This window comes from Malania oleifera, chromosome 12 (genome assembly GCF_029873635.1).
Source record: "Malania oleifera isolate guangnan ecotype guangnan chromosome 12, ASM2987363v1, whole genome shotgun sequence".
NCBI lineage: Eukaryota > Viridiplantae > Streptophyta > Magnoliopsida > Santalales > Ximeniaceae > Malania > Malania oleifera.
This window is the reverse complement of record NC_080428.1, coordinates 44,828,518-44,851,463: the sequence shown is the minus strand read 5'-3', so window position 1 is coordinate 44,851,463 and position 22,946 is coordinate 44,828,518. Positions and strand designations below refer to the sequence as shown.

The window sequence follows — 22,946 nt, the reverse complement described above, 5'->3', positions numbered from 1 at the left end:
GCACTCTGTGGATATACTCATCCCTTTGTCTGGAATACGCCTACTTGGAAACATTCTCGCAGATTTAAATCTACTTTTTTTCCCCAATAAAAATCCAAGCGAGGTTCTTCTCGCTCAGTGACTCAGTATGCCTCGCTGCCTCTGTGAACGACAACTCGTCTCTCGTTGATTATATTTCTAGCGTTTCTGGGTCTTTCAGGCCTCTCACTCTTCCTCTGGCCAGCATCCATGGACACCCATTTGACCCCACAACAAGCGACGCACAGCACAAAATACATCTATTCGGTATGGGCCATCCCCGAGCAAAACGTGAGGCGGCGGCTGAAGGTGCTGATGGACGGCCTGCGATCCGAGTTCGGCGGTCCCCAGTTCGAGGCGCACGTCACCGTCGTCGGAGCTATCGAGCTCGCGGAGGATGATGCAGTTCAGAAGTTCAAATCAGCGTGTGATGGTCTTAGGGCGTATACTGCAAGTGTGGATAAAGTGGACACTGGAACTTTCTTCTATCAGTGCGTGTACCTCCTCCTTCACCCTACCTCTCAGGTAATTTCAATTATGTGTAAGAAAAAGGGTTTACATTTGGGGGAAAATGTAGAACTGCAATTTGTAGCATTGGTTTGTAGATTCTCTTTTTTTTTTTCCCTACCTGCAAGCATGGTAATCATTGAATTGAAATCCTAACTAACAAAATCAAGGAATTTTATCCTCTTATTACAATCCAACTAAAGTTGATTGGATTTGCGGATGAATTCCACAAATGAGATAGAAAGATGCAAGTTTAAATCCATTTCACCTCCCTCAAGTTTCTGAAATGACCCGACACACCCTTTGAGTTAATTCCACACGGGCACGTAACGCAACTATATAGTTAGATATTAAGGTTATGTTTAAAATAACTATTCTTTGGAATAAGATAGAATGTAGTGAAAATTTTAGGAATAGAAGTAATTACTATTCCTTGTATAATCCTCATTATTTCATTAAAAATGTAATAAGAAAGCAATAAACATTCTCATGGTGAAAGTTAGGAATAGTTATTTCTAGTCTATTCCTCATTATGGACTCATAAAAAGTTTCTGATTGTTATTTTCTTTATGATAACAATATAATTTTTTGGTTGCCAACAAATTTGGTGACCGTTTGAAAATTAAGTAAGACAATCAAATCATTAATTATATATTACTCCTTTTATTTTAGAAAATGGAGTTGCCACTTTATTTTAGTTTTTGAAAAGGTAAAATAAAGAAAAACCTTTTGAAAAGAGGTTTAGGTTTATGAATACAACTGTTAATAAGGAAGGTAGTCCCTTTAATTCCTTTTGGATGGAATATAGAGAGCTAGTATCCTACAGTACCTATTCTATGAATGGTTACCGTACTTACCTTATGCGTGTGTATCTCCCTCGAGAAAAGCAATTTTTTCTATGGAAATAATCATTTAAAATCATGGAAATTGAGTTGCAGCAGTGGCCGGTTGATTGTGTGTAGAGACCAGTCGACCGCCTGCAGCAGTCTTCTACCCCTTTTGTATTTTTACAGAAAACTCTTTATATCCATAATCCCTTTTGAAAAGGCGTTTGTAAGGTCTATTCAAAATATTTAACCCCATGAAGATCCCACTACTTGATATCTTTCCAAAACGAACGAACATTCATGCACAACTTGAAAGGAAAAGATGAAAGGAAAGAAGAAAGAAAAAAATGGAAGACTTATGGTCTTTTTTTGTTAGTGAGGTTGAGTCTGTCTACTACTGTAAATTGCCTATATATCCTTGAGAGAGAAATTAAGTCGTCTAGAGTTCATCAAAATACTTTCAAATTAGGATTTGAAAAACATTTTGAATTTTTTTTTTAATCCTTGAAAACACTTGAAGCTTTGTTTGAAAAACCTCCATTTTGTTTAAAAAAAAAAATTGATTTTTCAATAAACTCTCTACAAAGAAGAGCCTTGAAGTCAAGTTTAAGTTAAGAAATACGACACTTTTCCAGCCTCAAGCTCTTCATATATGATTGCTTTGAAAATTTTCATTTTAGAACTACAAACCTGCCTTGAAAACTCATTTTTAGAACTCGAAATTTCTAAAAAAAAAAAATGCCCAAAAGTTGCATCATGGGCATTCATTCCTAAATTTTGTTTTGAAAACACTTGAAATCTCTTGAGAACACTTTAGAAAACGAGTTTTTGGTTTTTCCATGGGAAAACTGTGAAACCACATCATGATCTCAGCAAACAAATTCAACCATAGACTCTAGGGAGTGTTTTGACCATTGACATCATGAAAAATCGAGAAAATGCCCAAAAATATGGCCTCTGGACTAAGAGTTAACCATCTGTAGAGACTGGTGGACCGTCGACAATAGCCAACAACTACATTTTTTGAAACCCAGAGGGGTGATTGGTCATGCCTGCTAGCCAACCAAATGTTTGCATGTCAACCTCTAAAATTTTGTAATTCTATGCAGTTTTTATGCAATTTTTCACAAAATCAGACTATAACTTCATTCCTCAATGCATCCTAGATGACATATTCATCACAAAAGCACATGTTTTTATATAAAAAACAATCACAAGTATCCCACATGACAACACACATGACTTTGTGAAAAACCAAAATGAAACTTGAAAACAACAAAGGTAGGGTGATAGGACTGACCTTGTATCAATGCCACAAAGGTATAACAAATGGGGATTCCCTTTTTAAAATTACACACTCCAAAAAACCCTAAAGTTGGAAGAGAAAAAATGTAATTCTCTTTAGAAAATCCAAAATACAACTCCTCTCAAACCCCTAAGGTTGCTCTAACTCTGACTGCAATTCTCTCCCTTAACCCCCACTTGGATGTGTAGAGAAATGTTCCCCACATGTTATATTTATAGACCATTCAAAAAATGGAGCGAAACAACCTTTGATTTTTGAATGTTGAAAATTCAAATTCAAACTAAAAACCACCAACCAACAACCCTGGTCATTGCCTAACATGTGGCAACAACTAGGACAGTCGGCATGCCCAAGTCCACTACCCAATCAAATCAAAACAACTCAAATTTTTAAATTTCCACTAGACCGATTGACCGCCCCAAAAGGGCTAGTCGACCGCTATTAGGTGGCGCCAAATTCCTTCACAGATGTGCAAGGAAAGGGGGTCGGTTGACCACTCTATGCAATGTTCCTTCAATCTTTTTAGCTTAATTTTTCATATATTTAGTTAGGTTATTTGACTATTTTGGGTAAAAAAAAAAATGACTATTGACAATCTCCAAACCAAATGTAACCAAAGTTTACAAAATTATACTGATGAAATGCCTTTTTTGCCCCTTTATTCACATTCAGTAATCTATATATGTTTTTTTCAATTGAAATATTGTATTTTATCATATATTTTGTGCTTGAGCACGTAACCTGTGTGCTTGCATGTGCCTACTTGAACATACACACTTGCACATTTTTACTTTGGACCTAATTATTAGGCTGCTTAAGTTAGGTTTGGCTAGGATTAGATGATGTTTGGGCCAGGCTGGGATATTATCTGCTAAGCCAGTCTATGTATATTTAAAAATATCCAAAATTATTTAATATTATATATAAATATTAAAATATAAAAGTATACAAATTAGATATATCTGCATACTAGTTGTGGGCACAAGTATCATGCATGCTCTGTTTCCTTCAGTACTTATGGATAGTGTTTTGAAGTTATGAACAGTTTTTTGGAAGTTATGGGTAGAAATGTGTGAAAAGTCAAGGAGTGTCAATTAATAATTTGTTGATTAGTTAAAAATTACTTTGACTATGAACCTGTAGAAAGAATGTTTCTAAAACTACATAGGGAGAAAAAGCAGAGTGAAAATTGTCACTTTTTGTTATTAGATGAGATATGTAGATGTATACTTTTTAAGTTAAATTGTTCTCTCTAGGCTGGCTAACCTAGAATTGCTTTGTCTCATTGAGTCCTGCCTATTATGAGGCTCATACTTAAGCCTTGTCTAACACATTCATATGTATAGATTTTTACATGTGCATGTGAATTTAATTTTTCCATTAACGAAAGAAGTATAATAATGTAAGAGGCAAGAATCACAATCTAAGATAGGAGAAGACACCTACTCAATCAGTTACAAAATATTTTTCAATATTGACCTGCCTAATACTCGAGTTTAACATAAGCATGTGCAAACTTAGCCCAATCCCCTATTTTTCTTGGTTTAACACAAGGGTGGGCAAGTGCGCATGTCCATGCATGCATACACGGTGTCTTGTATACCCATGCATGCACACATGCACAAGTTCTTTTGTATTTACACATAAATCATGTGCTCGTATGCAGCATGCACTATAAAATAAATTTATTATCTAATGTGAGGAAAATGGTAAAATAGGCATTTTGATTAGAACAAGTTGATGAACTTAATGGATAACTGGAGGCTGGGGGCTTGTATTATAACATTAGAAAGCAGGGAACATCTAAATATTTTTTTAAGATGTAGGGGGCTTAATGCCATTTTTAAATACCTAAGGGGGTATGAATAGATTTTACTCAAAGGTACATTTGGACATAAACCAACTCCTTCACATTTATTATGGGATAGAGTTGTTTTTCTTGCTTCCTTGTTGGCTCATTCTTTGCATTTCCTTTGGGGAGTTTTGTTGTCTAATCTTCGAAGGGATTAGAAGGGCATCTTTATATATATAGACTAAAATAACCCTCATCTAGTGCAACAGTTTACTCCAAAATAACCTGACGTCTAATTTATTGTCCCTCCCCTGGAATTTCACTCCCTTGTTGCCATTATGCTCTTTCCCTCTTGCTGCAGTCTTTACATCTCAATGGTAGTTGCCTAGTTGGCCTACATGAACTGGACGGCTATTGACCTAGATGATTGTGTTATGAGATATGAGATAATATTTATATGGATGGATGCATTTTGTTAATATGAATAAGTGTTGTGACTAATGTTTAGGTTACAATAAGTTGTAAAGGCATTAGCATTACTCATGAGCCACAGAACCCTTGGGGATCATTGCCTAAGTCCCTTTTTTGTTTTTTCCTTTGGGTGAAGCTTCTTTTCTGTTGTGCTTCTTCATCTTTATCACCTCTCTAGTATTTATATTGCTTCACTTAATTGTCATAATCATTGTCATCGTCATAGTCATCGCATCATCGATGCGTACTCTTTCACGAAACCTTAATTTCTTCAAGGAACTTTATGATAGAGAGGTGGAAATCTTGTTTTGCTTCTAACATTATTGGATTCTTTTCATGTTCTAGGGGTTGGAGTTTAGATAGTTTTGGTGTCCCTTCATGGAAATCCTTTATTTTTATTTATTTATTTGTTTGTTTTATTCAGTCTTCTACTCTTATTCCTCGAGGGAGTTATGGAAAGCAAAGGCCCCTTCCAAGGTTGTGGCTTTTGTTTGTCGGTGGTCCTTAATAGAGTTAAAACTTAAAGCTAGTAAGTTAACTCCTCATATTTGTTTGGTGTGCCTTAATAGTGGTAAATCTTGTTTTCATTTTTTTACTGTTTTGTTAAGCTGCTTGGAGTAGCGGAATAGGCATTTTGCTAGTTTTTGAGCAAACCGGCCTGTATTGATTAGTTGAATATTTTTTTCCCTACTAAGAGTTTTGGGAGGAAAAAGATTCCTAAGAGGTTGCACATTTGTGCAATTTTTTCTGTGATTAGTGTATTTGGTTCGAGAAGAATGCTTTAATATTTGAGGGTTATCATTTGCCATTATATGGACATTGAAGAAAATCATTTTTCTTTTGCTACCTGTATATGGTTTTGTTTTTATTTATTTATTTGTTCGTTGTTTCTTGTCAGATTTTTGTGTTCATAAGAAAGTATCATATCCTCTATTTGTACTTATCTCTGAATTATTTAATAAATTTCTTATTTTATGAAAGAATGGCTAATAAATTATAATAATTGATTACTGACAGAACTCTAAATTAAATGTGAGATTTGTAAGATGAAGAAGTTTCAGATTTGTATACCAGGGACTGTAGTTGTCAATTCAAGATTTGAAGCGTGAAAATCAAAATTCCAATTTTCGGAATAGAGAATCGACAATCAAATCAAATTGTAAGATTCAGTACAAACTTCTGTAATGACATGCATATATTGAACAAGCAAAATAGTACAACATGTTTAAATTTTGACAATAAAAAGCATATGGCTTCCATAAACAAATGAAAGGTAATGGAATGAGTGGAATGAGTTGAGAAATATTAATAAAAAATGAACTTTATGCTGTTTAAGAGAAAAAAAGAAGAAAAAAAAAATTGAAAATTTTGGTGTTTAATTGTTGATCACAATTAAAAAATAATATTTCTACATTTTTTTCTCGAATTAAAAATAATAAAAAAAAAACTTTGAAAAATGATAATAATTGAACAAACTACTGAAAAAACTAACTATTGGGTCTTAATAACGCAATGAAACATGAGTACGACCTTAGCCATCGAGTTTTCTGCCCCTTCTCAATGGCAGAACACTAGACTCCTATAACTTAGACCAAAAGTTCAATATTTTCCTCTTTTAGCACAAATCTAATGTAGACAAAGAATGGAAGGTAATTGTGTAAAAAAAAACAATAAAAAAAGTGGAGTTTTAAACTAATCAAGTATGTAAGAATACAATAGATCTAGAATGGTGTGGATTGATAAATTCAGTTCGATTCTTTAGATTCATGACGTGAATATATTCATCTATGTTTTAGTTGTTGATTCTCTAGTAAGATTTGAATCGATTTAGTGTTGAACTAATATGAATTGTATGAATCAAATCGAGAATCTTAAGATTCTAACTATGGATGATGTGCTGTTAATGAAGTGAAGCAATAGATGAGATGAATGAACAGAAAATGTTCTGTATAAATAGGAGAAAGTGATTTAAACAAAAACAAAAACAAAAAATTGTATACCCAGTTGCTAGTTTTATAAGAACTTTTATTCCTCCATGACACCCCCCCACCCCAAAAAGCTGACCAAATGTTTTTTTTTTGCTTGCATGCATCTTTAAACCCCACTTGCCCCTTACAATTAATTCCAGTTGAAGGACACGTACTCCTTCCACTACCATGCAAATATATGTATATATATATTTTTAAAAATAAATAACATGCACCTAAATTTTTTATGTCATGATTTAAAAATTAATAACTGCATTTATTTCTATTATCATATTTAGTTTTTTTTAATAAATAAAAAGAGAAATTATAGTTAGAACTTATTAGAAGAATTTAAAAAATCAAGTTAAAAATAAATACAAAATGTAAAATTTCATATCTAATAGTATAAAATCTAATAAAAAATGTTAAAAGTTAAGAGTTACTAATACCAATATATAGAATAGGTACACATATAACAACTTGATAATTCTTAAAAGAAAATTCTTAGAGAATAAAAAGTGACAAAAATATTCATCGTAAAAGTATATTAATTTTATTCTAAAGACTTTTAGACATTAGTTACAGCATTATTAACTTGATATTTGTTAGTTTCTAGAGTTTTTAAGAAGTGTCAACTCTTTTAAATTACATTGAGAGTTAGTGGAAACAATAACATTAGTAATCTATCCCCTTGTTGCTAGATTGACTGAATTTATTTTAATTATCCCTATTTCTAAAATTGTAATCAAGTGTGTTTTTTCCCAATTATGAATTTTATTAAAACCAAGCTTGTAATAAATGAAGATGGCTATCTTGTGAATTACTTTATTATGTGCAGTAAGAAAAAAAATGTGAAAAATTTTGATACTAATTCAATGATTGATGATTTTTCTGCTATGAAAGAAGCTGCAAACACAACTATAGGATTATTAACTCAAGTTAAATTATTGGTCTATATTTGATCTTTTGAAATTTCTTTTTGTACATGTCATCTTCATAGTGGCGTGTGTGTCTATATATATATTTTATAGTTACTGAGATATATTTACTCATGGCTCTAATTAATAATTTTTAAAATTTTTTTGCATATGTAGATAGTTTAATTAAAAATTAATAAAAGTCATAATAATTTATAAACATATTAAAACAATCTTCATTAATTTTTTATACATATATTTTGGCCTCCCCTAAATATAATTTCTGGATCTGCCACTGCCTAATATCTATAACTGGTGAATAATGTTTGGTTTTGCTATTCATTAAAGGTGATAAGCCAAATACAGAAATAGAGTTGCTTCCCCCTTGTAATGGCATGGTTTGCTGGGATGAATTTTTTTTTTTTTTTTTTTCAGGTAAAGGAAGCTAGTGCACACTGCACCCATTATTTTGGATACAAGAGCTCAACACGTATGTTCTATACACTCTTCCTTTTTTCTGAAGTCGTAATCTCTATTTTAACTATAAGTAGTACAAACTGGGAGAAGTCTTTGTCACTATTGAAACTTGTGTAATGTGATCGGACTATATCACCAGATTCCGCTTTTTTAGAGAAATTTAAAACAATGAAGCTTTACAGTTTTCAGCTAAGGAATAGAATGTTTATGAATCCCAGTTGAAGTTGTTATACACTGAATAGTATCAATATTTTATATGCACCTTGTACATCATCACAAGAGATTCTAAATAGAATCTAGGTCTGCATCTTGATGTATTAATCTGGATTATTTTGGTAAGGTAGCTGCAGTCTTTATCAAGCTTAGTCCATTCAAGTATTGAGCATAGAACCATTCCAGATTGATTCAATTCTAGGTCTACTGCCTGGGTAACATAAGCTGATTTAATGATGGATAGCTACGTTTATGGTTTTAAAACAGTTGAAGCTTTTTGTTACTCATTAGGGGTCTGCTCCTCCTCATACATAAATGCTGATAGATGAATGTTTCCCCAGATTCTGAGGCAAGGAGAGTTTAGTATATTGAAGGGAAAGAATAATTTCACATCCAAAGCCCTAGTTCCTTTCTTTACATTTTTTTGGGTATAAAATTTTTTTAACTGTCCTGTACTATATTTTTTTGAAACATAAGAATCTTTTTTCACTATGTCATTGCTGTTAGAATTGCCACATATTTCAGAATATTAAGCATTGTTGCTGTACATGTTGCTGTACATATTATTTCAGAAATCTCTCTCTCTCTCTCTCTCTCTCTCTCTCTCTCTCTCTCTCTCTCTATTGGGAATGCGGCTCATATTCTGAGTGGAACGCATGTATTAGGGGAAAGCACCGTGAAGCGAGGGACCAAGAGAGAAATGCAAGGTGCAGCCTTGAGGGCAAACCGTCGATAGTTTGGGGTGTAACCGTCCATGGTTTCAGGCAGTGCTGCGAAGTGTTCTTCTCGGCTTCAAACCATCGACAGTTTTGCCTAAACCGTCGACGGTTTCACTCACGGACGTCACGGATTTTCAAATCCGAGATCAATAGATTGGGCTAATCAGAGGGATTTCCTCCGGGGGATCCCTACAAAAGTTTTTTAGATCAACTATAAGTCTTATGTACACATTAGATCATTATAAAATGATTATTATGTAACCCTAAACGAGATTAGGCTTGTAAGCTTCATTGTTCATAGGGAAAACAGTCGCTACTCTCGTGGACGTAGGCAAATTGCCAAACCATATAAATTCTTGTGTTTTGATTGTTGCTTTCATTGATTCTCATTGTTGAGTGATTGATAGGTTCGTATGGTTCATCATTGAGTGATAGCTTGCTTGTTCCATTGATTGTTTAGTGAGAATTTGTGTGAGGTCTTCCGCTGCGCACACTTGGTGCTGACAATTGGTTTCTGAGGGCTGATTGTTGAGAACAACAATCAGTATTAGACCTAGGTGATTGTTGGCATGTTTGCACAACAATTGGTATTAGAGCTATTGGTTCTCAATGGTTGGGATTCCTTTTTTAAGGTTCGAGGTTGGTAAGTTCGATCGAATGGTGAACTTTGGGCTGTATTAAGAGGAGGGTGAAAGATTTGCTGGTGCAGCAAGGGATGGTGAAGGGTCTATACGGAAAGAAGTCGAAAAACATGGATGACGCAAGTTGGAAGGAGCTAGAAGCGAAAATTGTGTCCTCTATCAGATTATGTTTGGCCGATGACGTGTTGTATCACATAATGGATGAGGACTCGCCGGCGGTGGTTTGGCTAAAACTGGAGCGCCAGTGCATGTTGAAGTCATTCACAAACAAGCTTTATCTTAAGTAAAAGCTTTATTGGCTTAAGATGGCGGAGGGTTTGAGCTTGACTCAGCACATCAACACATTTAATCAGATCATTAGTGATCTTGGGCGAGTTGATGTGAAGTTCGAGGAGGACAAAGTGTTGATGCTACTGAATTCCCTACCTACGTAGCCTATGTATGAGAATCTGGTTACCATGCCAACTTGGGGGAAAGAAACCCTAGAGTTGGAGGACATCACGAGTGCATTGTTAGGGTTCCATCAAAGGAAAAATGCCAACGATGAGGGTTCACATGGTGAAGGGTTCGTGGCGAAGAGTAATCAGGATCGTGGGAAAGGCAAGTCCTAGAGTGGATCGAGTGGTAATAAAACTCGGTCCATGAGGAAGGACGTTCGCTGTTTTAAGTGCGGGAAACTAGGGCACATAAAATCGGAATGTTCGGAGTGGGAGAAGGGGAAGGCAAATGCTCAATAGGGTTCTTGAAAATCTGCGAATGTAGTGGAAGAAGGGGACTCAAGGAGCAGTGATTGTGAGATGTTTTCTATTTCATCAGGTTCACAATGCCTCACGGGTTCTTGGATTCTAGATTCAGAATGTTCTTTTCACATGCGCCTAACAAAGTTTGGTTCACCACTTACAGATTGGTAAGTCTTGGTTCCGTTCTGATGGAAAATGATGCGGTCTACAAAGTTGTTAGAATGGGGGATATCAAGATCAAGATGTATAATGGTGTGGTAAGGACATTGTGTGGGGTAAGGCATGTACCTGATCTACAGTAGAACGTGATATCATTGGGTGCTTTAGATTGTAACGAGTATAGTTACAAGTCCAAAGGTGGGACGATGATGGTGTGTGATAGCGTATTGATGGTGATGAAAGGACAGACGATAGTAGGCAATCTCTATGCACTACAGGGTAATATAGCTGTATGTGGAGCTGTAGCTGAGAATTCTGAGTCAAGTAATACCGTTTTGTGTGATGCAACCACACACAAAACGTGCGGCATTCTTACCTACATTGTTATGGATGTTTGGGGACCAGTGAGGACAGCATCACAGGTTGGACATGGGTATTTCGTGAGGTTATCACGAATGGTCTGAGGGTATCTCACACGGCACAAGTTAGAGTTGTTTGCTAAGTGCAACTTGTGGTGGAGGTGGAGTACCAAATCGGAAGAGAGTTCCTCAAGTCAGATATTGGTGCTAAGTACGCTGGTGTTCAAGTAGTTTTGTGAGCAGGGCATGGTGAATGCAGGGCTTGCAAGGGACTTCTTGGTGAAGTCAGCGATTATGGCGTGTTTTTCGGTTAATCGATCGCTAAAGGTATCACTAGATGGGAGAGTTGCAGGAGAGGCTTGGATTGGTTATACGGTAGATTTTGGAGGTCCAATTATGCACATTCTAGTGAGGTGGGATCTAGGCTTCGTGTGATATCCGGACAGTGCATTTTCTGGTATATAAGAAAGATGGATTCAAACTGAGTGATTCAATGACAAATAGGGTAGCGATTGGTGGATACATGATTTTAGGTGTTAAAACCATGGGACAGCGTACTCAGGTAGATGAAGAGAAACGGGTGCTAGAAAGTTGGAGTAGCAGCAATGAGCATGTTGTGCAGGCGGAGTTGGAGACTCAGGGCAGAAGTGTAGGGAATTCTCACTCAAGAGGCTTGCAGTATCATAGGATAAACTGGAGCAGAAAGGAGATTGTGATGCAGGTGGAGTTTCAAACTCAAGGTAGACATGACTTTGGTCATAATGCAGGGAGTTCAAGCTCAAGAGACCAGCGGGATCACAATGGGCTTAGAAGCGCTATCAAGCCACCGCCCAGGTATGATCTGATGTCTTATGCAACCATTACTATAAGGAAGGATTCTACTACTTTTCAGGAGGCAGTGCATGGCCTAGAGAAGGGTTGGTGGATAGGTGCCATGGTGGAGGAGATTGAGGTACTGTATAATAGTTAGACGTGAGGGTTGGTGGCGCTTCCAGAGGGGGAGAGGGAGATAGGCTGCAAGTGAGCAAATATTCTGTTGTTTTATGTAAGTGACATGCCGATTGTTGGGAAGGTTCCGATTGAGGTAAATCAGTTGGGGACTCTGTTGAGAAAGAAAGTTGACATGAAGGTTTTGAGTGCTGCCAAGAGTGTTCTTGGGTTGGAGATTCACAAGAATAAAGTTACAGGGAAATTTGGATTATCTTGGGGTGACTTTGTAGTCATAACTGCGGGGAGATTGGTGTTATCTCAAGGCAATTGTATAGACAAAACTACATGAAGATTGTGCTTATCTCAAGGTGGTTTTGGAGATCAGGTCTTGGTGAGGTTTAGCATGGTTAGTGTAAATCGATCGTAGGTACATTGTTGGCGAATGTAAGTAAACAGTCTACCGCTCAGCACTCGAGAACGAACGGTGATGTTTAGGTCGTGTCAAAGGTTTCCTACACTAGTGTAGTTGGGTACTTCGGCGAGCAACCAAAGGGTTTTGTCAATTGTGAGGTTCGTAAATGGAGGCTACATAGGGGACTTGGATGATAGGAGGCTTGCAACAGAGCATGTTGTGGGAAGGCTTAATTGTTAGAAGTCCAGGGTACAGTCTCAGAGTGTGCTGGTTACAAATGGATCAAAGTTCTTGGCAGAGGCTGAGGTTGCCAAGGTAATATTGTGGTTCAGAGGATTGTTCAAGGAGCTGAGTGTTCAGTTAGGTGGAGTTCCTTTTACCACAGTCAAGTTCAAGCGTGGCTTGGACTTGGTTTACATCTCCAGGTGTTAGAGGGGAGCTGGGTTCCAATCTACTGGCTTGAGTGTGTGCTTGTTTATTCCATTAATTGTTTAGCGAGAGTTTGTGTGAGGTCTTTCGCTGCGCACACTCGGCGCCGACAATTGGTTTCTAAGGGCTGATTGTTGAGAACAACAACCGGTATCAGACCCAGGTGACTGTTGCCATGTTTGCACAACACTCTCTCTCTCTCTCTCTCGTGCATACATATGGAGTTATGGAGCCTTATGCTGTAAGATATGGTGAATCCTTCGATCTTGATCAATGGAAAATCCTTTGATCTGCGTTTAGACAAGATCAGGGAGATTTCTTTTTTGCTCATGGTAAAAAATAATGTTGCTTGAAACAGATGGGTTAGGTTGTCTAAGGTGGCAACTTTCTGGTTACCTGATGGCTTGTCGGTCTTCTACCAGATAGAAAGGGGTGATTGGAGCATTCGTGAGGATATCAGGCGATATTGGATGTCAATTAGGTGGACGAAGGTGGGAAAATTTTTGGAGTTAGGGTTAGATAGTCTAGTGAGTCTTGAGTCCAATCACATAATATAAACATCCATTTTTTTCAGTATTTTTTCAATGTGAAACAAATTTACAAACCAAATTCTTAATCTTCCCCTTATTTATGAGTTTTAATTGCTCCCCTTCGAGTAGAAATTGTCTCCCACGCAGAAGCTAACTCAATTCTCCAACAATTGCTCGAGCAAATCTTGCTCCCATGCCTTATGTGCGTTGAATTGCATTTTACGTTCCTCTTAACCAATCTTATCTCTCATCACAACCCTATTCGAATCCATTTATCAAGAGCCTAGATAATCTTTATTGGTCTCAATTGCACACTTGATCCTTCCAACTATTAGCGGGTCAAGACAATTAACTTCATATCTTGACTTTATGATACCACTCTCTCGAAATTACGAATCGTTGGCTCTAATACCACTTGTTAACACCATAAGCGTCCATGGATGGACTTGATACACATGGTTGAGCATCAACTTGATTTAAAAGTTTAAACTTATTGGGTCTTGGGCCTAAGCATGTATATAAGCACTAATCTAGCTTCCACTTTATTTTTTCAATGTCGGACAAACCCAAGAAAAATTCTCAACCAACACGTTAAAGTGATGTGAGACTTAAGTAATTGGAACATCAAGGTAATCGATTAGTTAATATAAAATGTAACATGGTTAAATAGCCCAACAACGACAACAATCTAATAAATTTCTCCTTACTTTTGAGTCCAACTGATAATGGGATGTGACACCTTACAATAAAGAGAGAAATTATATAGGAGATTTATCCCTCCATGTTGTCCATGGATCTGTTTTTTGGATGTGATACATGATACATGTGGCAAATGCGTCTCGTTTCTCTCGTACATCCAATGCTAATAAATGTAAAACCAACCACGACATGTTTCACAGTAAAATATATGCATACAGACACATGTAGGGACAAGATCGACATGTTTCACAGTAAAATATACGCATACAGACACATGTAGGGACAAGATTCCTGTATAATTTCTGCAATTGATGGGCTTCAAAACCTAACTAGAGAAATTGTCCTTGTGAGCAAAATAACTGAATCATTAATAACCAAAATGCAAATTGCATTTGATATACCCAACCTAGCTAAATATCTAATGTAGGCACCAGAACAGATCTAACATTATCACTTACGTTTGTGTCCTAATGAACATCTAAATGGTTAAATTTTGAAACTTTCATGTTACAAATAATCTTATGTTCAAATCTTGAGAAAAATAGAAAATGGTAAGCCATAAAAGATATGATGGACCAACTCTTGTCATATAGTCAATGTCTAGTACTATTTGCCAACAATGAACCCAAGAAAAAAAAAATTATACTACAATTGGTTCATTTCTTATGAAATAAAACAAGATAAAATAGAATAATTATTGTCTTAATAAATAATTTACAATAAAAATATTGTCATCATTTTAAGACAAATGATTGTGCATCAATATTATTTTAATTAGTATGAAATACTGTAAGAATAGTTTGAGTAGACATTCTACTATAAAATGCAATTTTATAAAATAGTAATTTTTTATTTATTTTATATTAATTATATCAAATGATACACAATTTTTTTATTGTCATTATTTAGTGAAATGAAAAGGCACATCTGGTCTGCTTGTTTATGTAGAAGTGCCAAAGGCTTAGATAGGAAGATGAAGTGGGTAATTGGGTAATTCTGACGGCAAACCTCTCAAGTCCTAATGAAAAATGGATTCAAATTGAAATTAACTAATTATTTTTCTTCCTTAGATCTTAGGACTAAGTCTAGGGGTTGTGATGATTAAAAGGCTTAGGAAGTGGTTCTGGCTTAAAATATAAAACCTTAGTATATGCATTCCCAATACACTATCTCGTTATACTAAGAATCTAAATCCACTTCCAAATGGACAAAACACTTGTGCCTGGTAAATAATTCCTAATGCTTAATTCATATTTGAATGTAAAACCTTAAGCAAAGCATACCTCTTGTCCATTACACGGGCCTAAGCCTTAGGGAATCAATCTTGCCATATATCGTTATATACCCTAAGCTCATTCCAGAACATAAAAGCCTGATCAAATATTAGTCATCACTCTAGGCATAAAGCACTATTGATCATAAATGACTAATATATATTGAGTGCTCATCACAAGACATCCCTTCCACACACCAACTATATCCTTGCTTCATATCATAATCATATCTGAAGGATACTTTCCTTTCTCCAAAGAGCATTGTTCACAATATTTATTTTCTCTTATATGCTCTTTGCCCAAGCTTGGACATGATTACTAGGACGAAAATATTTTGGAAAATGTCTCATAGACACTCTTCTGAACTTTCTAATGATCTATCTTTTAAGAGTATTAATCCAAAATTCCTTTCATTAGCTCACAAACTTTAAGTCAAATCAATTGGAGCTTTTGATTGGTATCAAATGGCTGATATGATTGTCTAGGTTTCAAATTTAGATGGTGGAATGAAAATTCAAAGAAACTAGGTGATTCAATGACTAACAGGGTAGCGATTGGTGGAGACATGGTTTTAGGTGTTAAAACCATGGGACAGCGTACTCAGGTAGATGAAGAGAAACGGGTGTCAGAAAGTTGGAGTAGCAGCAATGAGCATGTTGTGCAGGCCGAGGTGGAGACTCAGGACAGAAGTGCAGGGAGTTCTAACTCAGGAGGCTTGCAGTATCATAGGATAAACTAGAGCAGAAAAGAGATTGTGATGCAGGTAGAGTTTCAAACTCAAGGCAGAGATGACTTTGGTCATAATGCAGGGAGTTCAAGCTCAGGAGACCACAATGGGCTCGAAGTGCTATTAGGCCACCGCCCAGGTATGAAGACTGTATAGACAAAACTACATGAAGATTGTAGTTATCTCAGGGTGGTTTTGGAGATCAGGTGTTGGTGAGGTTTAGCATGGTTAGTGTTAAATCGATCATAGGTACATTGTTGGCGAATGTAAGTAAACAGTCTACCACTCAGCACTCGAGAACGAACGGTGATGTTCAGGTCGTGTCAAAGGTTTCCTACGCCAGTGTTGTTGGGTACTTCAGTGAGCAACCAGAGGCTTTTGTCAATTGTGAGGTTCGTAAATGGAGGCTACACAGGGGACTTGGATGATAGGAGGCTTGCAACGGGGTATGTTGTGGGAAGGCCTAATTGTTAGAAGTTCAGGGTACAGTCGCAGAGTGTACTGGTTACAAATGGATCAAAGTTTTTGGCAGAGGCTGAGGTTGCCAAGGTAGTATTGTGGTTCAGAGGATCGTTCAAGGAGCTGAGTGTTCAGTTAGGTGGAGTTCCTGTTACCACGGTCAAGTTCAAGCGTGGCTTGGACCTGGTTTACATCTCCAGGTGTTAGAGGGGAGGTGGGTCCCAATCTACTGGCTTGGGTGGAGCAGCGGAGGGATTATGCTTTCGGATTTCTCCTCAGTGGTGAATATTCGGAAATGTAGCTCATATTCTGAGTGGAACGCATGTACCAGTGGAAAGCTTCGTGAAGCGAGGGACCAAGAGAGAGATGCAGGGTGTAGCCTTGAGGGCAAATCGTCGACGGTTTGGGGTGTAACCGTTGACAGTTTTAGGTAGTGCTGTGAGGTGTTCTTCTCGGCTTCAAACCGTCGACAGTTTCACTTGCGGAAGTCATGGATTTTCAAATCCGAGATCAGTAGATTAGGCTAATCGGAGGGATTTCCCCAGGGGGGATCACTACAAAAGTATTTTAGATCAACTATAGGTCTTCTGTAAGCATTAGATAATCATATAATGATTATTATGTAACCCTAGATGAGATTAGGCTTGTAAGCTTCATCGTTCATATGAAAAACAATTGCTGCTCCCGTGGGCGTAGGAAAATTGCCGACCACGTAAATTCTTGCATTTTGATTGTTGCTTTTATTGATTCTCATTGTTGAGTGATTGCTTGGTTCGTATAGTTCATCATCGAGTGTGTGCTTGTTTGTTCCATTAATTGTTTAGTGAGAGTTTGTGTGAGGTGTTTTGCTGCCCACACTCAGTGCCAACAATTGGTTTCTAAGGGCTGATTGTTGAGAACAACAATCGGTATTAAACCCAGGTGATTGTTGCCATGTTTGCACAACTCTCTCTCTCTCTCTCTCTCTCTCTCTCTCTCTCTCTCATGATACGATTCTCTCTCTCACTCGTGCATACATATGGAGTTATGGAGCCTTATGCTGTAAGATATGGTGAATCCTTCAATCTTGATCAATGGAAAATCCTTTGATTTGCGTTTAGACAAGATCAGGGAGATTTCTTTTTTGCTCATGGTAAAAAATAATGTTGCTTGAAACAGATGGGTTAGGTTGTCTAAGGTGGCAACTTTCTGGTTATCTGATGGCTTGTTGGTCTTCTGCCAAACAGAATGGGGTTATTGGAGCATTCGTGAGGATATCAGGCGATATTGGATGTCAATTAGGTGGACGAAGGTGGGAAAGTTTTTGGAGTTAGGGTTGAGATGGAAATGAAGGAAATTTGTGGTGTTCATTCCTTGTGTTGCAAAGGGCAATGGCTGGAGAAACTTTGCAAACAATTATTGCGGGATTGCTAAGGAATTTTGGAAGGACTCTGGTGGTGTAGTTGTTGATGATTCTTCACTTCCCATGTCATGGAGTCAGGTAGTGCTTGCTGTAGGGCTAAAAATACAAAGATGTAGTTTCTGGAGGTGCAATGCTGCTTTAAATTAGGAATAGCTTCCAAAGAGGGGGGGTGAATTGGCTTTTAAAACTTTCTTTTAATCCTTTTTAAAATTCTTAAACTTATTTTATTTCTTTTAACCAAATTGTGACTTATTTGTTTAATGTGTTAAGCACTCAAGAACTTAGTTTTTTTATTTAATCTTTAACCATACAAACATCCAATCATTCAACCAAACCCATCAACTATAATTAGAAAGCAAACAACCAAGCCAATACACAACACTTATGTAATATAAAAACTCAGAATGGTTGTTTGTTGATATTAGCCAAATTTGAATCAAGCCTTGTAGTGAATGAGAATTTATGCTTGCTGATGTAAAGCCCTGTATAAATGAATCCAATCACTCTTTCCAAATATTTAGAATTCAAATAAACTCTTGGTAAATTTATCTTTGGGATGTTAACCAAGTAACGTACTCCCGTATGGTTTCCGTAAGATATGGTGTAACCAACGTACTTCCTTTCGGTTTCCACAACCCAAATCAAAATTGGACTTTAAGTTTACTTGATTTCCAAATATACGTAGTATGTATAATTTAGATATTTAAAACATCCACGCAGTTGTATATGAACTGAAAATAAAGAATAGGGAAAAAGAGAATGAAACGATGATTTTTACGAGGTTCAGCTTATACCCAGCCTACGTCCTCGCCTTTGGTAAACCACCAAAGGATTCACTAAACCTGTTACTTTAACGGGCGGAACAAACCTTTACAACACTCCTTGGTTAAGGTTAGTGCCCGCCTTCTCCAAATGATATTCCCTCGTTCGGTCACTCCTTAACTAGGCTAGAGCCGGCCTCTCTAAGCAATATCCCCTTGCTTAGCCAACGATCCAAACAACCCTTGGAATCGTCGATCTACAAGATAAAGATCAAATAGATGCGTACAAATAACTTGCTTCTCAAAGAGCTGGTTAGTACACCAATTACAGCATAACTAGTATACTTCAAAGTAAATCACAATATGGAAATTAACTTGAAGCTCAAGGAAGTATATTACCGATTAATTCTTTCAATGATTGAAAGATTTAGAATTTGTAGCACAATTCCGGTGGAAGAAAATCAACAAAATCTTAGTTGAATTCGTGCACAATATGTGAGCTTGAGAGCAAGAGAGAGACTTGAGAATTTGAGAGCAATTTGAGAGAGACTTTGAATTTTTTCAGAATTTGGATTCTTGGTGTATGATTCAATGATCCTTTGAAGCTTATTTATAGACTTTAAAAGGTATGTAACTTGGTCCCCAAGTGGCTTGAAATATTACCCAAGTTTTCATAATTTTTGAGCCCCAAACAAACCATTTAAAAAATGTTTCCGTTGAGGTTTTTTTCAAAATCTGTTCATGGCAGTCGCCTGCCCCAATCCACCAGTCTCCTACCATGTTATTTTTAAAGGAATAGCAGGGGCAGTAGCCTAGTAGTCGCCTACCAGGACACAACCAGTCGCCTGCCACAACCACCCAGTCGCCTGTCCTGGTTCAGGCAGTCTACTGGTTGCTGTTAACTTCGAATACCCTTCTATTTTTCGACCATAACTTTTTCTGTATAACTCCAAATTTGATGATCTTGGTGTCAAATGAAAGCTAAGAGAAAATCCTACAACTTTCATGTTGAACACGTTTTAAAATAAAGAGTTTTTGATAGAGAAAAATACACTTCAATGCAAATGTAGAAAAATTAACAGCGTTTGGAAAAATCTCTTTTTGGTGTTTTTCATTCCAAAAATGATTCTAACCTTTTTGAAATAATTTTTGACCTTATAAAAATATTTTCCAAGTATGTTGAAAGGTATCTAGGTTCAATAAATTAACCTAAGAGTTTCATGTATCCATATTGAAATTCTTTGAAGTACTTACATGAAATTTTCTATAAACTCCTTCAAATTTTCAATCTTTGAATTCCTTGAGGTCTTTATGTTTGTTTTATCTTTCTTTGAGCTTTCCATGTTGATCACTTGGGCTTTCATTCTTGAAGCTTTTTCTTTAATATCAATGCTCTCATGATCTTCAAGTTTTATTCCATGCCTTAAGCTTTGATATAATCATCATTCTTTGAAGTATAAGCTCTCATGAATTCTTTAACCTTGCATTCATCATTGAGTCCTGAAAATACATCACTTAAACAAAGCATGTTAAGTTCTACTTATTTGTTAGCATCAAAACAAGATGTTAAACCTTGTAAGGCCAACACTGCTGAAGGGTCGTAGTGTTTCAAAGTCAGTTTCCTTCACAGACTAACAGGAATCAATTTGACTAGGTGTGGGGGGGAGCTAGGGTTCTGGTGGGAGTTACACCTATCTCAGATGCAGCTAGGGGGTTGTGTTCAGGGAGGAGATTGTGAAGAGGACTAGGCTGGGGGCATATTTCTTGTTTTGGACCTGGCCCAAATAGTTGAAAAAGGAGGCTCGTTTCTTTTAACAAATTGAGCCACTTACTGAGCAGTTCCAATGTTCAGGAAAGTCTGATTTGGATTTTAATGTGAGTCTAAGAGATCTCAGACTTTGGGCTCTACGCAGACAGGCCATGGCGGTAGTCGGGCTTATGGTTTAAGACTGATCCAGGTACTTTCTTGCTAGAAACCAAAAAAGGGCATGCCCAAATACTGATCCTAAAACGCAGAAGACAAGTACTGGGAAGGAGGACCCTAGTCCCTTTGATAATAGAATCAGCTCCCAGTCTACTGCTTTCCAAGTTATGAGTCAAACTAATCAAGTTTCTGAACAAATATCAGAATATTAGCAGATTAGATTTAAAACAAGATCATGAGATTAAAAGTGCAACTAGTTTTGGAGAGGGATTAAAAGTTGTTATGGAAAAGAATTTTAAAAAAAAAAATCAGAAGATGCCTTGCGGGGAAAACTGATGGTTTTGATATTAATAATAACAGATTTGAGGGAACAAGGTTTATGCTCGTCAAAAGGCAGCTTGTATGGGTGCTGAGATGAGGAAGGTGTTTGAAGATAAAGAGAGAAAAATTTTGGGAGTCGGTGGCAGAGCTATTAAGGAGGGATTCTCAAGGAGAGCTTAGCATGATGGAAGATTCTCATGCTAAGGAGGAGGAAGCTCAAGATATTTTGGATAAAATGGGCTTGAAATTGACTGATATTTGGAAAAAATGGAGTGCACATGGATGGTGGCATAGCTCAAAAGTTGAAGGGTCGAAAGGAATTAGTGAATTTGAAGAGCTCGGTAAATTATGATCGAAGGGGTTGAAGAGGGGCTTTCTTGGTTAACAATGTCTAGTTTTATTTTGTCTCTCTTTTTGTGGTTTTTTTGTCTTATTTGGTGGGCTCTTTGTCCCAACTTGTTGTATCTTCCCTTCTATCTAATATCGCTTCCTTTTTTATCAATTAATGACTAATGAAGTTATCTTCCTCCTAAGGATACAGGATATGCCAACAGTCGCACAGTTATTGTGTCAACCTTGCAGCCAAGAACTCATTGATATTAGTTATATATATGTTTAGAGTTTGTGTATGTATGTGGGAAAAGGCATTATATTGCATCAATATTTGTTTTGTGCCTCTTCCCACAATGGGATTCATAGTGACCTTGGCAAAGTTTTGCTAATAAAAATCTTCTATGCTTTTGCAGCTTACATGCCACACCTGAGCCTCCTCTATGGAGATTGTACAGATGATGTGAAGAAGAAAGCTCAAGAAAAAGCCAAGGTCCTTGATGAGGGCATCTGCAACTTGAGCTTTCTCATTGACCGCCTTGCATTGTACAAAACAGATACAGAAGACAGAACTCTTAAATCCTGGGAGAAGGTGGCTGAATGCCCTCTCATTTCCAATTAGGTGCTCTTATGCTTACAGTTTGGTAATATAAAACATTTGGCACTATCTTTTTTTTTTTTTTCTTTGCCACTATTTATAATAATGACAATTTGGTGTTCTTCTTTTTCTTTTTTTTAATGTATCTTTACATGGGTTTTACAATAAAAGAGGTAAGCAGACATAAAGGGAAAATTACAAAAGCATCCCTTTAAATATGGCCAGATTCCAAAGGCTTCCCTTTGGCTATTTGTAGATATTGCATGCCTATTTAGTTTTGAAAAATAATTTTTATTTTCCATTTTAATTTTCTAATGAATTATAGAAATTGTCTAATTTTTTTTTTTTTTATGACATTTGTATGAATTAAATGAACAACAATAAATAGTTTTAGCATTATTTGCTTGTAAAAATAAATTTTGTTTTTTTTTAATAATTTCTAAATAATTACAAAAATATAATTGTGGTTTTAAATTTTTCAAATTTATATAAAAAAAAGTTGGAAAACATCGTTTTATTATTTTTCTAGATTTTTAACTTTTCATTTACCTATGGAAGCAAAGCATTCAGATTTTAAATTTTAATTTGTGTGATTTATATATAACATTTCTTCTGATTTCGCATGAATCCAAATTTAAGTCTCAAAATCTATTATTTTATATATTATCTCACATAAAATTTAAAAAAACAAAAAACAAGTTATCTATTTTGCAATTATTTTTAAATTTAAAAATAAAGAAAAAATTATGTTGCTATTTAAACAGGTTTTTTATTTTCCACCTTTTTAAATATGAAGCTTAAGAAATTAAAAAATAAGATATAATTTTTTTATTTTTGACCTTTTTAGGTTTATATGGATATATAAAATATATATATAATTTTATATTATATTTTATTTGGATGTACCATCCAAACTTAATGTTAACAATTGAAAATACTCTCCCCATAGGTGGAAGATAATTTCTTAATTATAAGTACTCTCAGGCTACGACACTTTCTTAAAAAATTCACCAAACGCGCCCTTAAATTGACGGGAT

At 36.2% G+C, this 22,946-nt stretch overlaps 1 protein-coding gene across 1 annotated transcript; it reads left to right on the top strand.

The window, feature by feature from the left end:
• Window positions 1–22,127, top strand: LOC131144847 (cyclic phosphodiesterase-like). The gene is made up of 3 exons (XM_058093748.1): window positions 1–543; window positions 8,241–8,295; window positions 21,728–22,127. Exons 1-3 carry the CDS (start codon window positions 229–231, stop codon window positions 21,931–21,933), a joined length of 576 nt encoding a protein of 191 aa, XP_057949731.1. The 5' UTR covers window positions 1–228; the 3' UTR covers window positions 21,934–22,127.
• The last annotated feature ends 819 nt before the right edge of the window (window positions 22,128–22,946 follow it).